This window comes from Antechinus flavipes, chromosome 2, assembly GCF_016432865.1.
Source record: "Antechinus flavipes isolate AdamAnt ecotype Samford, QLD, Australia chromosome 2, AdamAnt_v2, whole genome shotgun sequence".
Taxonomy (NCBI): domain Eukaryota; kingdom Metazoa; phylum Chordata; class Mammalia; order Dasyuromorphia; family Dasyuridae; genus Antechinus; species Antechinus flavipes.
Genome location: NC_067399.1, coordinates 609090245 through 609103614, shown reverse-complemented (window position 1 = coordinate 609103614; position 13370 = coordinate 609090245). Strand labels below are relative to the sequence as shown.

Genomic DNA, 13370 nt, shown 5'->3' with positions numbered 1-13370 from the left:
TTGTCTTGGATCAATGTACTGCTGAGAAGAGCTAAGTCCATCATAGCTGATCATTAAATAAAACTTTTTTTTAAATGTCAAAAATTGTTTTTACATGTACTTGAAGAAAACAAAATTTTTTTAAAAAAGAAAATTAATATGGGGGGAGGATACAAGCAACCCCCTCCTCCCCCCCAAAAAAAACCCTCAAGATTCAGAGACATTCAATTTTCAATGTGGCCAATATGGACTTTGTTTTGATTGACTGTATATTTGTTAAAAGGTTTTTGTTCTGTTTTTTGTTCAGTTTGAAGGGAGGGTAGATGAGAAGGAAGAAGTTAGAAATAGGTTTCCTCCTGTTACTCCTAAATGAGAGGATAATAGAAGGAATCAAAGAAAAACCAAGATATCTTTGGAAGTTATATGTTAACTTTAAAGAGAAAACTCTACCTAAAATATTCAGAATTTTGTGAATAATTCTTTCCTTGTTTCACAATGAATATGGAAATGCTCATTTTATTTAATGTTTAAATTCATAATAAGCAGAAAATAAAATAGGGGGAAAAGTATGGGGAATAGGGATGGAAAGGGTTTACTTGTTCTTGGATCAAGAAGCAGCAATAGGCACTCCATTTCTGTGTCTAGAAAGTAAAACCCTTTTAATTACACCAGAAAAAGAGGATAGGGGAAGACAGTTATGGCTTCATTACATCTCTGGTTACTAGGGACTATTGTTTTTTGTAAGTTTCAGAAAACCCTGAGATGGTTATTTATTATATTTATTTCTCTGGTCTATACTAGCAGTATATACATGAGGTATCCTGTGATCCAAGCAATACAAATAGGATGAGACTGAACCTATTATGATTTCATAAATATAAAGAACTTCCACATGAGGAAACTCCTCCCCATATAAGTTAGAACTTTGTCTACAAACTATAGGCTTGTGCTTAGAGCATAAGATAATAAGTACCTTGATAAGGAGCCAAATGTTTCAGAGGCATAACCTGAATTCAGGTATTTCTTTGTTTCAAGACTGGCTATCCATTAGAGTGCAGCTTCTTAAACTGTAGATCATGACTCCAGATGGGGTCTCATAACTGAATGTACCAGTAAATATTTGATTTGTATACCTATTTCACATACCTATTTACTTGGGGTTGCACAAAAATTTCTTGGATGAAAAGGGTTGCATGTGGACAAAGTTTAAAAAATACTGCACTAGACTATACTGCCTCTGAAATACAATATAAAACTTTACCAAAAATAGGAAGTTTTATCATCTGACTTTAATATCACACTATTTAAGCAAGTGCAGACATTGGGCTAATAAAAGCATGACTAAAGTCATAGGTTCAACACAAGTTTGATCCACTTAATTTTATTTAGTTCCATGGCCACTGACTTTACTCCTAGTCCCAGCCAAATAAACGCTGTTGGGCCTTTGGGTGAAACACATGAATAAACCTGTGTAAATTAACCACCATGACAGGAAAAATAAATAGTGCCTATTTTACTAGGAATAAACTGGCAAAATCACCTTTATGTATGTCAAAAAATATTTTAATCTTGTTTAAATTAAATAAAATATCTTTCCTCTTTCCATTCTCTCCTGGATTTTTCTCCCTTGCCTAGGTTTATAAAAGATTGAGGAAGAGAACTGTTCTTTGAGCTAGCATAAAAATTTGTTGTATAAATTGCAAAATGCTTACTTCTGAAGGTTTATCACAATCTGTTTTCTGTTGGAGGAGAGAAAAGGGAAATGAGAGGGAATTTTTTTCTGTCTTTTAACTGTAACTCTGGACTTATTCTGAGAATCTGGTATTACACTCACTCAATATAGATTTCAAATTGTTTTAATATCATTTAATAGGAGCATTTTTCTCATACTTAATTTTAAACTTGATCTTTTTGCTCTTTCAGATTTGAGTATACAAAATTCTTACCAAGACTGCCAGATAATCTATCAGGAGAAGAAAATTTATAAAGTGTACCCTGCCAGCCTTTCCTTCTCCCTCCATACACACTCAAGACGATGTAGTCCACCTAGAGATAACTTAGTCTACTGAAAGATGAGGAAACTAGAGCCTAAAAAGTTGGGGATTTGGCCAGTCACCACTCAGTAAAAGAACTGGGTGTATTACTCATATCTCTAGACTAGAGGCTTATTGCCATTCATGTCAAAAGACCTAAGTTCAAATTAAATTTTGTTTACCTATATTAGGCAAATGATTACATTCTACCTTTATCCCTAACTTTGAAAATTGGGTGTGATATTTTGTAATGACCACGTATTTAAAATCAGCCGGAGTCAGGAATTCAGGTTAAGGGAAAAATCTTCAATCTTTATTGAAATGAAAAGGTGAATAAGGATTGCGATAGCAATATGGGCAAGAAAGATTGCTATAGCAATATGGGCAGCTGCGACAGGAAGCCAGCTAACAGAGGGGGATCTGAGCTGAAAAGCCCTCGCAATGGCAATGCAAGCAGTCTCTTCTTCCTCTTCCTTTTCCACTCCCCTGCCTCCACCCACCAAAATCGTCATTTCTTATACAAGACATCAGGACTTGCACAAAGAATGGGCGGGGGGCATTCTTTCTCCAAGCTTATATATTAATAGAGTATGGTCCAATTACTATTTAGCCTCATGTGCTTGGAACCTCAGTGCATCAACTCAAGCCTCAGCCCATTACAATATTTGAATAACACATTGAGATTTTGAGACACACACACACACACACACACACACACACACACACACACACAAAAGATGAAAACATCACATTTGACATAATCTAAAGAGTTCAGAAATTCTAATAGGATCAGAATAAGGCCAGAGTCAAGTAAATTCATTAGCACTCCTGGAAAAACTACTCACAGTATATGTTCTATAGATGATACCATCAATCAATATTCAATTGTGCACTGGGTATCTTCCCTCCATATATATCCCTTGGATCATGTGCCATTGTGCTACTCTGCAAATTATGAATAGAGTACCCACCCTTGACTTTGGTTAAAAAAGCCTTAATTGGTGCACTTAATTCTGCTCCACAGGAGCAAGTACCTGGCTAAATTATATAACATATATAAATATATTTTTAAAAATATAAATTATGTAATATAAATAGGCAATTTCCAGGGACATGAAAACTGCATTTTCAAGTCCTAATAATAAAGGAATACTTCTATCTTATGGAGGAATGTAATGTTATTGTGTTTTCTATTAAAACAAACAAACAAAAAAAACTATACTTGAATCAATTAGTTACCAAAGGATGAAGCTCAGTATCCATTGCAGCTGCTGCTGTTTCAAAAACTTGCAGAGAATTCACCAATTCTTGAGCAGGGCCATCTCCCCTTTCCAGTAGGGATTTTCCATCTATTAAAATATATTCTGTTTTAGGTCAATTTCACCTTGCAATTAATTTTTAAGTCTAATAGCCTACATAAATTCTCAGCAACCCCACCTAACAAGGGAATTTATTTTACTTTAAGGTAAAACCCCCAACGCTGTGCCTAGCACATAGTCAATGAAAGGGAACATTTTATTAATAACTTACCATCTGAAGTCAAGTGATGAGAACCATCTAACTATGTTAGGTAAAGATAAGACCTTTAAAAATCAAAATCAGTAAAGATCTGTACGTACCAAAACTTTTTATGTTAATTGTATTCCTTAGGGGACCAACCATAGCATCCCAGAGATGTGGTAACCTTACAGCCATTTCATGACCAAAATGCTTCACTATAGTTGACAAGGCAAATTCAGCTCCTCTCCGTTGCACCAAATAGGGTTTCTGTGCCTACAATTAAGCATTGATTAAGAAGCAAAAATTACAGATTTTCTAATTACCAAAACACTTAAATATTATAAATAATAGATTCATAAGAAATCACTCAGGAATGTTAAAAAAATATATATTATTTTTGATAAAAATGAAAAATATTTGCCACGTTTGAGATCCAATCCCAGTTCTACTATCCAGCTAGCAGTAAAAACTTTTCTGAGCCTTAGTTTACTCTTTTGTAAAAATGGACTGAATAATCTCCAAAGTCCTTCACATCTCAAAAAAAAAAAAATTGATTACAAGTCATACTAGTGATATAATACTCAATAAAATCTGACAGAGAATTTATAGTTGGTAAAGATTCTGTGAAGATTCTAAAAAAGAACAAAAAACTTTTTTAGTTATTACCTTATAACATTTAAATAATAAAAACAAAACAAACAAACAAAAAAATAAACAAGCCAAAAAAACCTAATCAAGAAGAGGTTACTAATTTTTAAAGCCCAAATCTGAAAGGGCAGGAAGATGTTTTTCTATTCAATCTTCCAAGAATCTGATTTCATTAGGATAAGTAGACTCCTTTACGGATGCAAATTGCAATCCAACCATACCTGAGTAGACAGTAGTCATTAGGTAACATAGCTATAGCATTCTGCTGCTTAGAGTTAAATAATTACCAAGTACATTTAACTAGTCTCAAGGGTCTAACTGAAAATTCTGCAAACAGATAGGTGAGGGGAAAGCTGAGTTTTAAAATTGTTATTGGTATGAATCAAAACTGAGTATTTCCTACATTAGTTTTTTCCCTGATAGCGGCATGTTCAAAAATGCAAATCAGAAAGTTGATTATAGTATAAAACAACAATTTAATTCTCTGCTATGATATAGAAGTCAGTCATTATAAAATCAACCAAAAATTGTAGGAGATAGAGGACAAAGAGAATTAACTGAATTCAAAGACTGATTGCTGAGACCACTACGAATTTGTTACATAACTTCAAGAGGTCCTCAACAGCCAATCAATCCTTTTATACCTGCCTAATTAACTGACCCTACCATTCAATAGAGCAGCTCCTCCAACCTTTTCATTTCTTCTCATATCTCCCCAGGTCTCCCTTTCCTTCTTACACTCTCTACAGATAATTTGCTTCATATTTCACTGAAAAAATTGAAATTATTTGTCAAGAGGTCTCCTCCTCTCTCTCTTATATACCATCACTCAGATGGGTCCTCCTTTCATCTGTCTTGTGTGAAGATGTCAACTCTTCTTCCCTAAGTCTTCTGCAAGCACCATCCCTTCTTCACAAGACTGCTCCCTTTAAGGGCAGCTAGGTGGTACAGTGGATAGAGCACCAGCCCTGAAGTCAGGAAGACCTGAGTTCAAATCAGACATTTAACAATTCCTAGCTGTGTAACCCTGGGCAAGTCACTTGACTTTTTTGCCTCAGCAAAAAAAAAAAAAAAAAAAAAAAGATTGCTCCCTTCATCATTTCCACTCTCTCACTTAACTTCAATTTCTTCCTCTCTACAGGTTACTTCTCTGCTGCCTACAAAAGATAGCCATATCTTCCTTATTCTCATAGCAACCCTTACTTGATCTCAGTCTGTCCACCTTCCACAGGAATGTTTCTGTAATTAATGTCTCTACTTCCTTTCCTCTCATTCTCTTAATTCTACCTTCTAACTTCAGATCTCATCATTTAAATAACTGAAACTGTTCTCCATAATCATTAACGATTTCTTAATTGTCAAATGTCCCAACAGTCCCTTTTCGATTCTTGTCCTCTCTATATCTTTGTATGCTGTCCCTCCCCCTCTTCTCTCTGAGTTTCCATGACACTGTTGTATACTAGTTCTCTTGCCTAGGTCTTCTCCCAGCTTTTATCCTCTGTGAGTATCCCCCAGAGCTCTTGCCTGAGCCCACACTCAGCGAATTTCACTTGCTAACCTTACTGGTTCCCACAGATCCAAGGTCACCTCTATGGGACTCATTCTAAATGTGTGGTGTTCAGCCCTAGCTTCTCTCCAACCTCTGTCCCTCTACAAACACCTACCCAACTCCTTTGGGCATCTATAATTCCAGATGACCCAAATGGAACAACTTGGCCATTCCTTGATGCTCTTCACCTTCTTCCCACTCCCCAAGGCTCACCAGTGCCAGGAGCGCTCTCTCTTTTCCCCTCACAACATCTCCCTCCCTTCCTTCCCCCCACTCCCTTCTGACTTTGCTATCACACGCAGCGGGCACTCAGTCACTGGTCTCCTTGCTGTTTTTCTGACTGTCCCATGTCTGTAATGCTCTTTTTCTCTTCATCTCTGCTATCTGGATGCCTTCAATTCCCAGCTAAAATTTCACATTCTAGGAAGCCTTTCCTCATTCTTCTTAATTCTAGTGTTTTCCTTCAGTTGATTATTTCACTTTTTGGTGGATGTATACATCTTATTTGTACATCGCCATAAAGTCAAACTAGAAATGCAAATGTCAATTTGCCATCAAGTCTCTTAGAGAAGGAAAGTTAAGAACAGATTCCAATTATATCTGTAATGATACGATGAAGATTCCAAATGAATACTGGAGTACAAACACATACACAAAGAAACCTCTTCTATACCTTTTATCCATATGCATCATATATGCACATCAAAATGAAAGTTTTCATTTGAAAAGGTGGGACTAGCAGGCTTGTCCTGCTAGACAAGTTTTGATTTGCATTGCAAAATTGTATTTATTATTTTAATCACACCTTTCCAATTGTACCCTTTCTAATTGGGAGTCAGTAGTTCTAATCAAAATTTATTTTTAGAAACACATCATTTCCCATGAATTCTAAATTTTTTCAGTATGCTTTGTCTGCTAAAGATAAAGTCATGAGTGCAAACTTTAACTTTTGTTTTTTATCAAACCACTTTGAAGTATGTTAACACATTTTTAACATGCTTAACATGTTTGAAGTATGTTAAAAAGGTACATACCAGCATGTATCACTGAAGAGTTTCTACATTAGAAGCTCCCTATCCTAATAAAATCATAGATTTGGATCAAAATACAGAAGTGCCTCCAAAATATACAACAAATTTACATACAACAAAAAACAAATTTATATACAACATATGAGGATTTTTCATTAGGGTAGGCAACTCTCATTGAGGAAACTTCCTCTGCCTATGCAGACTAATATCTTACTCAAAAGTCTTCAAGAGGTACCTGTGACCTGAAACATTTAAAGTAAATTGATTGCTTAGGGTCAAAGAGCCAGCAAATTTCTGGGATAGAACAAATGTCCTGTCTGAATTCAAGTCTTCCTAATTCAGAGGCCAGTTCTTTATCTACCCTGCCTTTTATTGCCTTTTTCTGACAAGTCATCAGAATGAAAGAGTAAATGAAATAATATCAGAAATATCAGAACTGTTTCCAGAGCATTCATTCTACTTCATTAAGTACCAGCTAGCAGTTTTTTGAGTATTTTCTTTTTAATTATTATTGCAATAAAATTGTTTTTGTGGATATACAGACTGCATTTTAGCTGTTATTTACTACTACTATTGGGAGTTTGTAAACTATTTTGCAGAAAATAACTTAGGTTTACTTCTTTGAGAACATCTGTGAAGGATTAGAGCTAATAAAAATTCCAGCAAACCAGAAAAAAATTGAGTAAACTGATAGATTTTCTTATTCTAAAGGCTAGACTGCTACAAATGTTTGTTGGTAGATTTATTTCATAACAATTAATATCCCTCTATTTTGAAATGTTAAACGCATTTTAGGATTCTGAAATGGTGACAAAATTAATCTCTGACCTATTCGGTTTGTATGATTTGTTTGCATTGAAAAACCAAAGGAATCAAGATTGAAAATATATACCTCATCCAATTCAGCAGGGATATTTCCACTGCTTCCTGGAGGAAACTCTGCAAGCTGAGCTTTTGCTGCTTTAGGAGTAGGGCCTCGTCTGCTTGTGATGGCAAAAGCAGCTTTCTGATGCCTATAGAGTGTGATTATACCTCTGTGCTTAGTAACAGTGTGATGCATTCCATCTTTATCTGTGTTTTGTCCTGCTAAGAAAAAAAGTCACATTATAAAAGATTAATTAACAATAATAAATTATAATAAAATTCAATGATAATTACATGGCTTCAAAAGAAAAACTTAAATATTGCAATTTATAAACGTTATTCTATTAAGAATAGTTTTATTTTGACATCAAGTGATGACATTTTGATTTGTAGTACTTAAATTTAAAAATTATTTTTTGCTTCTTCAACATCTTCCTGCCTAAAGAATCACACTCATTTAAAGTATAAAAGCTCATTAGAAAACTGGAAGACTGATATCCTCCCCTCTCTCCCCCCAAATATACAGTTCGGTTATCCACAAAATAAAATGTAAAAGAGCACATGACAAGAAAAATGAAAACATTTCAACAAATCTCTTTTACATAGTTAATAGAAAAAAATAAGAGTTGTCAAATATGGTCAAATCCTATAGTCAATATAAACTTCAGCAAAACACCTTATAATGTTTTCAGTGTTGGAAGATAAGAGAAAGAAGTATAAGGGGAGGGAGAGGATTATTTTTACAAGATATATTTCATGTTTATGTTTTTTCATTAAATTTACAGGGCTTGTTTGTGATAATTTGCTTTCCCAAAACCTAATTAATAGAACTTAGAGATACAATTCATATAAGCCATTTGCAGAAACTGTGTTACATACTTCTACATGTTGAATCTATTCCCAAGGAATTAGATTACATGAAGCAGTTCTCATTTCCATATATTGCCCTATAGATTACTCTGTTAGGGAAAGGCCAAAATATTAGATTTTCAGAATGATATGGTTTATATATCCCAGAAATCGATTCAAAAAATGAGACATTTCAGTGAGAATAATTTTGTTAAACCACATTTGAAATAATTTATTCCCCTTTTCTCTCTCACTTCTTCCCAATCCTACCAGGCTCACTAGGCAATTGAATTTTTTCATAATGCTAAATGTTGATTAACATCTTAAAGGTTTTTTATATCAAATTTCCTCCAAATATGTGTAATATAAGTACTGTTAGTAGGGAGGATATTATTTTATCCATTATAAATGTTAGCCTTCAGAATAATTAAATTGAGTTACAACAGGATCATATCATGTTCAGAAAAAATCCCTGTAATTTACAGATGCATACTTAAATTCTACTGAGAAACAAACAAATATATTTTTATAGGTAACTTTCCCATACCCAAAGGAAGCTTCAAATAGATACCTTTAGAATTTTCATGGCTGGTTTGAGGTGGTGCTGGACATGCAACACAAGGAGTAAGATGTGGGTCCACACATAGTGAACTACAGAGATTTTTAATAATCTTTGAATTAGGACAAGGAGTTCTTGATGTACACTGCTGAAGCAATTTTGCTATGCATACAGCTGCATAATTCTGTACTAGTGTGTTTTCTTCTTTCTTAATAGTCTCCATTAATGGTTTTATGACAGGGTTTAATTTTTCTGGAAGCTGCTGTAAATTCACCACTGCACATGCAGCAAATGTATGCACTCTCAGTTGCAGCACTTGCCATTCTTGATTTGTTTCTGCAACAGTCATTTGAACTTGTTGTCTTTTACTTTCTAAATGCTGTAACACTTTTGGATTTAAATTGAAAGATGCTGTGACTTCATTAAAAACAGTTGTGACCTATTATAAAAATACAGAGAGTTAAGAGATTTAAAAATGTCTACTTTGTTTGTATCACCCATAGTATCCTTTAAAATAAAGGCTCAAGAACTGAACTAGAGCTAGAATGACCGTGAATCTTAACAAAATGTTTCTTTAACACACAGACACTACATAATGATGCTGCTAAGGGACAGAGATAGACTAGAATATTGAAATCCACATATCTCACCTTTGGTCAATAGTTTTTGGCACTAGTTTCTAGCTCCTTCAATAATACTTTTATTAGAGCAGGCTATCAAAGAGCAATTACTATTGACAATGAAACTGGGTGATGAAAAAGACAATAGATTTCAAGGTAGAAAACATGTTTCAACTCTAACTGTACTGATATGTCACCCTGGGTAAGTGATAACCAACCTGGGTTTCAGTTTCATTATCAAACACGAGGCAGTTTGGAGTAAATGATTTAAAAGATCCTTTGTAAATTCTAAACCTTTGTAATCCACTCTTTTCTCCCAATTCTCGCTCAGAGGAAGGTGCTAATAAGCAAGAAAATAGCTTAAGAGTAGCCAATAGAGAAGAAAGAATTGTCTAAATAGTTGAACAGTTCCTGAACAGCCAACTCTAATTTCAATGGGATCATTGGGTTTAAAGTTGAAAACTGGAGAGATCATCCAGCATCTGTCTCCTTCCCTGTCACTTCCATTTTATAAACGAAAACCAGGCATTTGTTAAATAACCTGCCTGAATCGTAGAGTAACAGTAAGTGGAAGTCTTCTAACATCAAATCCAAAGCATTTTCCACTACACCATGGTCACTAGCAACTTATTTTTAATCACCAAATGACTATTCATTGATTTAGATAACAAAAATATACAAAGAATTTTTTTGCCAAGTCAGTGATTATTAGTATTATGATTAGCATTATGAGTCACCACTTTCAATGTAGTCTTTTCAAGAACAATCAGAACTGTCTCAGAAAGGTTAGATCATTTAAGGAAGAAATTAGTGAATTAAAAGAGCTACTCAATGAAATAACTAAAATTTGTTATATAGCAAAGTAAAAATTAAAGTCATCATCATCTTTGGTAAAGCATTTCCATGTGCAAAAATCAATATTTAATCCAATATGGGATTTAACAAATTTAGAGAAATTTTTTAAGTCAGAGGATCAATTTTAAAAGACAGGGAGCCAGGAAGGAACATGGCAACAACAATAAGCTTCTCCTCACAGTTATATATAAATCAATATTCATCCATTTTCCTCTCCTTAGGTTAAGGAGATAAGGGACAAATATTCTTAATATCAATGAGATAAGGATGTTGCTTTATTCCTTATTTCAGGATCCTAAGTAAGCACCCAAGTAATTTTATTTCTTAGAACTTGGTCATGTGAAAAAGAAAATGGAATAGAACAGAGACAGGAGCAATCTTTTCTTTTCCTTTCCTTTCTTTTTTTTTTTTTTTTTTTTTTGTAAAATTTTGGTTTGAAGGAGACTAAGTAGAATTAAATTAAGCAAAATAGATAGTAAGGTGAGATAGATAACAATATTTCTGAATCTATTCTTCAGAATTAAAAAAAAAATTACAGAAAAGGAAAATATAGTACCAGGAAAAGAGGACACCGAGTAACTAACTACAAACTTTCCCACAATGACTTCGGTCATAGAAATGAGCATTTCTTCTTAAACTGAAGTTCTCATTTTAAGAATAAGCAATGGACTAATTTTAAGAGAGGATACTATCTGATTAAAAATGATCATGTCACAAAATATCCAGTATCCCCAAAATAAGCAATTAAGCAAATTAATTTACTTTGACTGTAAATAGGGCTTGAATAGTTTCTAATTTTTTAATTTCAGGTCATATTTAAAATTAAAGAATTGAAAGTTCTATTAACTCACCAGCTCATTAGCTTGATCTATGGTAAACACACTGTAATTTATTCTGCTATTAACTTCAATATGTGCATCAGCTAATGATGTAATAAGCTGTTTACATTCATTCTGCATTCGTGTAAATGGAACAGCAATCTCATCATAATACAGATGTTCTGAAAGGATACCAAGTAAACGTGGCTGCACAGCTAAGGCAACAGCTTTACATTCCTAAAATAAAATTGCACAGAATAAGATTCAAACATGAGTATTGCATTGCCGAAATAGTTTCTGTACCTCCTCTGCCCCCAAGAAAATCTCCTAAACTCTAGAATAGTCATGATAAATAATTGTTTAATTGATACCTGAAAAGATTCTGGAATGGAAGCTATAAATTACATAAAAGCAATTCTTTTAAGTGACTATACATTTTTTTTTTAAACAGGAAGAAAAATATGGTTCGAACTTACTTCCAGGTAAAGCATGTATTTAAAATTAAGTTAACTATAGGGAGAAAAAAAAATTTCTAAATTTAACTGCACATTTTCTTCTTTTCATGTCTCAAACAGAGCTGAAGTGGATTCCCTGATGATAATGAAATTAGGCACGATATTGGTACCAAGAGAAAGGCTAGACTCTCATGCAAGGGTCTATAAGCCAAAACTAACACTTGCTGCTCAACACATAAGCCCAACTGCTTCTGTAGGATATTTTCTATGTCCTAAATAAAAAAAAGAAGGCTAAGCTAGAGCTTGGGACAGTTCTTTTTAGGCTTGGCTCTGACAATCAAGTGAAAGAGTATATGATTCACACAGCAAGTGTTAAACATTTAATTTTCAAATGTCATTAATGGAATAGACCAAACAAGCAAGTACCACTTTTGAAATGCAAATGCAACAAAATTATCACATCTTTGATGTGTGGAGTTACTGATGAAATGGCTGGAAAGAATGTTTGGCAATATGAATACTTAGGATCCAAAGGAGAAATTTATTTTCCCTTGTGACCAAAAGATTACCCTAATAGGTTACCATGTATACCTACTGAAAAAATTTTAAACTTTTAATTGTACCTGAGAGGGACATGAAAGAATTATTAACTTCAATGAGACAGTTAAACTTAAGTTTTTTTAAGGGGTCATTTCCTGACAATCTGAAAAATGATGTACTGAATTTGAATATGGATATAAATGGATTACTCATTTGAAGGACTGGGAGCCCTCTAAGGAGAAAGTTTAGGACTGGGGCAGCCATTTGGGGAAAAACAAAGCTTAATCTACTCTAATATGCATGTGGTAGCATCCACATAAAAACAGTAAACAGTCACACGCAAAAATTTTTTTTCTATTGTAAAAGGCAGTGTAAGTTCAAATGAAACTGGTTACTTCAACTCAAAGACAGAGCAAAAACTTACCTTTTGTAAAGCAGCCCATTCACAGATTACTAAAGAAACACTAATCCTTTGCAAAGCAGATTTTGAGTTCAGGTGAAAAAGTAGCAAATGGCCAAGAGACTCAGCTGGTTTAATGTCTTGAGAAGCTACATTTACACTTGGATCACAAATATTGCAACAAAGTGCTCCTAACAACCTTGGGGAAGAAAAAAAATTTGACACAATATTTACTCAAAAAGTAAATTTCCTTTAGCCTAGCTAGCTTTTTCCCAAAGACTAGTATGATTGAAAGTACACCGGAGTAGAAATCAGAAGACAGAACTATACCAATTGTTCTGTGCCCTTAAACAGGTTACCAATTTTCTGAATTTTAGTCTGTCAATCAAGTATGCCTTTATTAATCACCTACAATGTGCCAGGCACTGGGCTCAGCATTGAGGACACAAAGAAAGGGAAAAGTAACCCCTGCTCTCAAGAAGCTCAGTCTGGTGAGGGAGACAACACACAGACTATACTGAACACACATGTACAATAAAGGACAAGCAACTCTAAGATAAACTGGACATAATCAATAGAGAAAAGGCCCTAGCAATTAAGGTAGATGAAGAAAAGGTTCTTGCAGACTGTGGGATTTAGTTGAATCTTGAGAGAAACCAAGGAAACCAGG

At 34.1% G+C, this 13370-nt stretch overlaps 1 protein-coding gene across 1 annotated transcript in view; it reads right to left on the bottom strand.

Moving 5' to 3' along the window:
- The window catches only part of BTAF1 (B-TFIID TATA-box binding protein associated factor 1), a 116435-nt gene that overhangs the window by 29577 nt on the left and 73488 nt on the right, over positions 1-13370 (bottom strand). Inside the window, exons 18-23 of the mRNA XM_051981635.1 lie at positions 12725-12899; positions 11339-11542; positions 9025-9451; positions 7633-7823; positions 3632-3785; positions 3252-3361 (exon numbers count right to left, since the gene is read on the bottom strand). Of these exons, the coding sequence (XP_051837595.1) occupies positions 3252-3361; positions 3632-3785; positions 7633-7823; positions 9025-9451; positions 11339-11542; positions 12725-12899 (1261 nt within the window). The remainder of the gene's footprint in view (positions 1-3251; positions 3362-3631; positions 3786-7632; positions 7824-9024; positions 9452-11338; positions 11543-12724; positions 12900-13370) is intronic.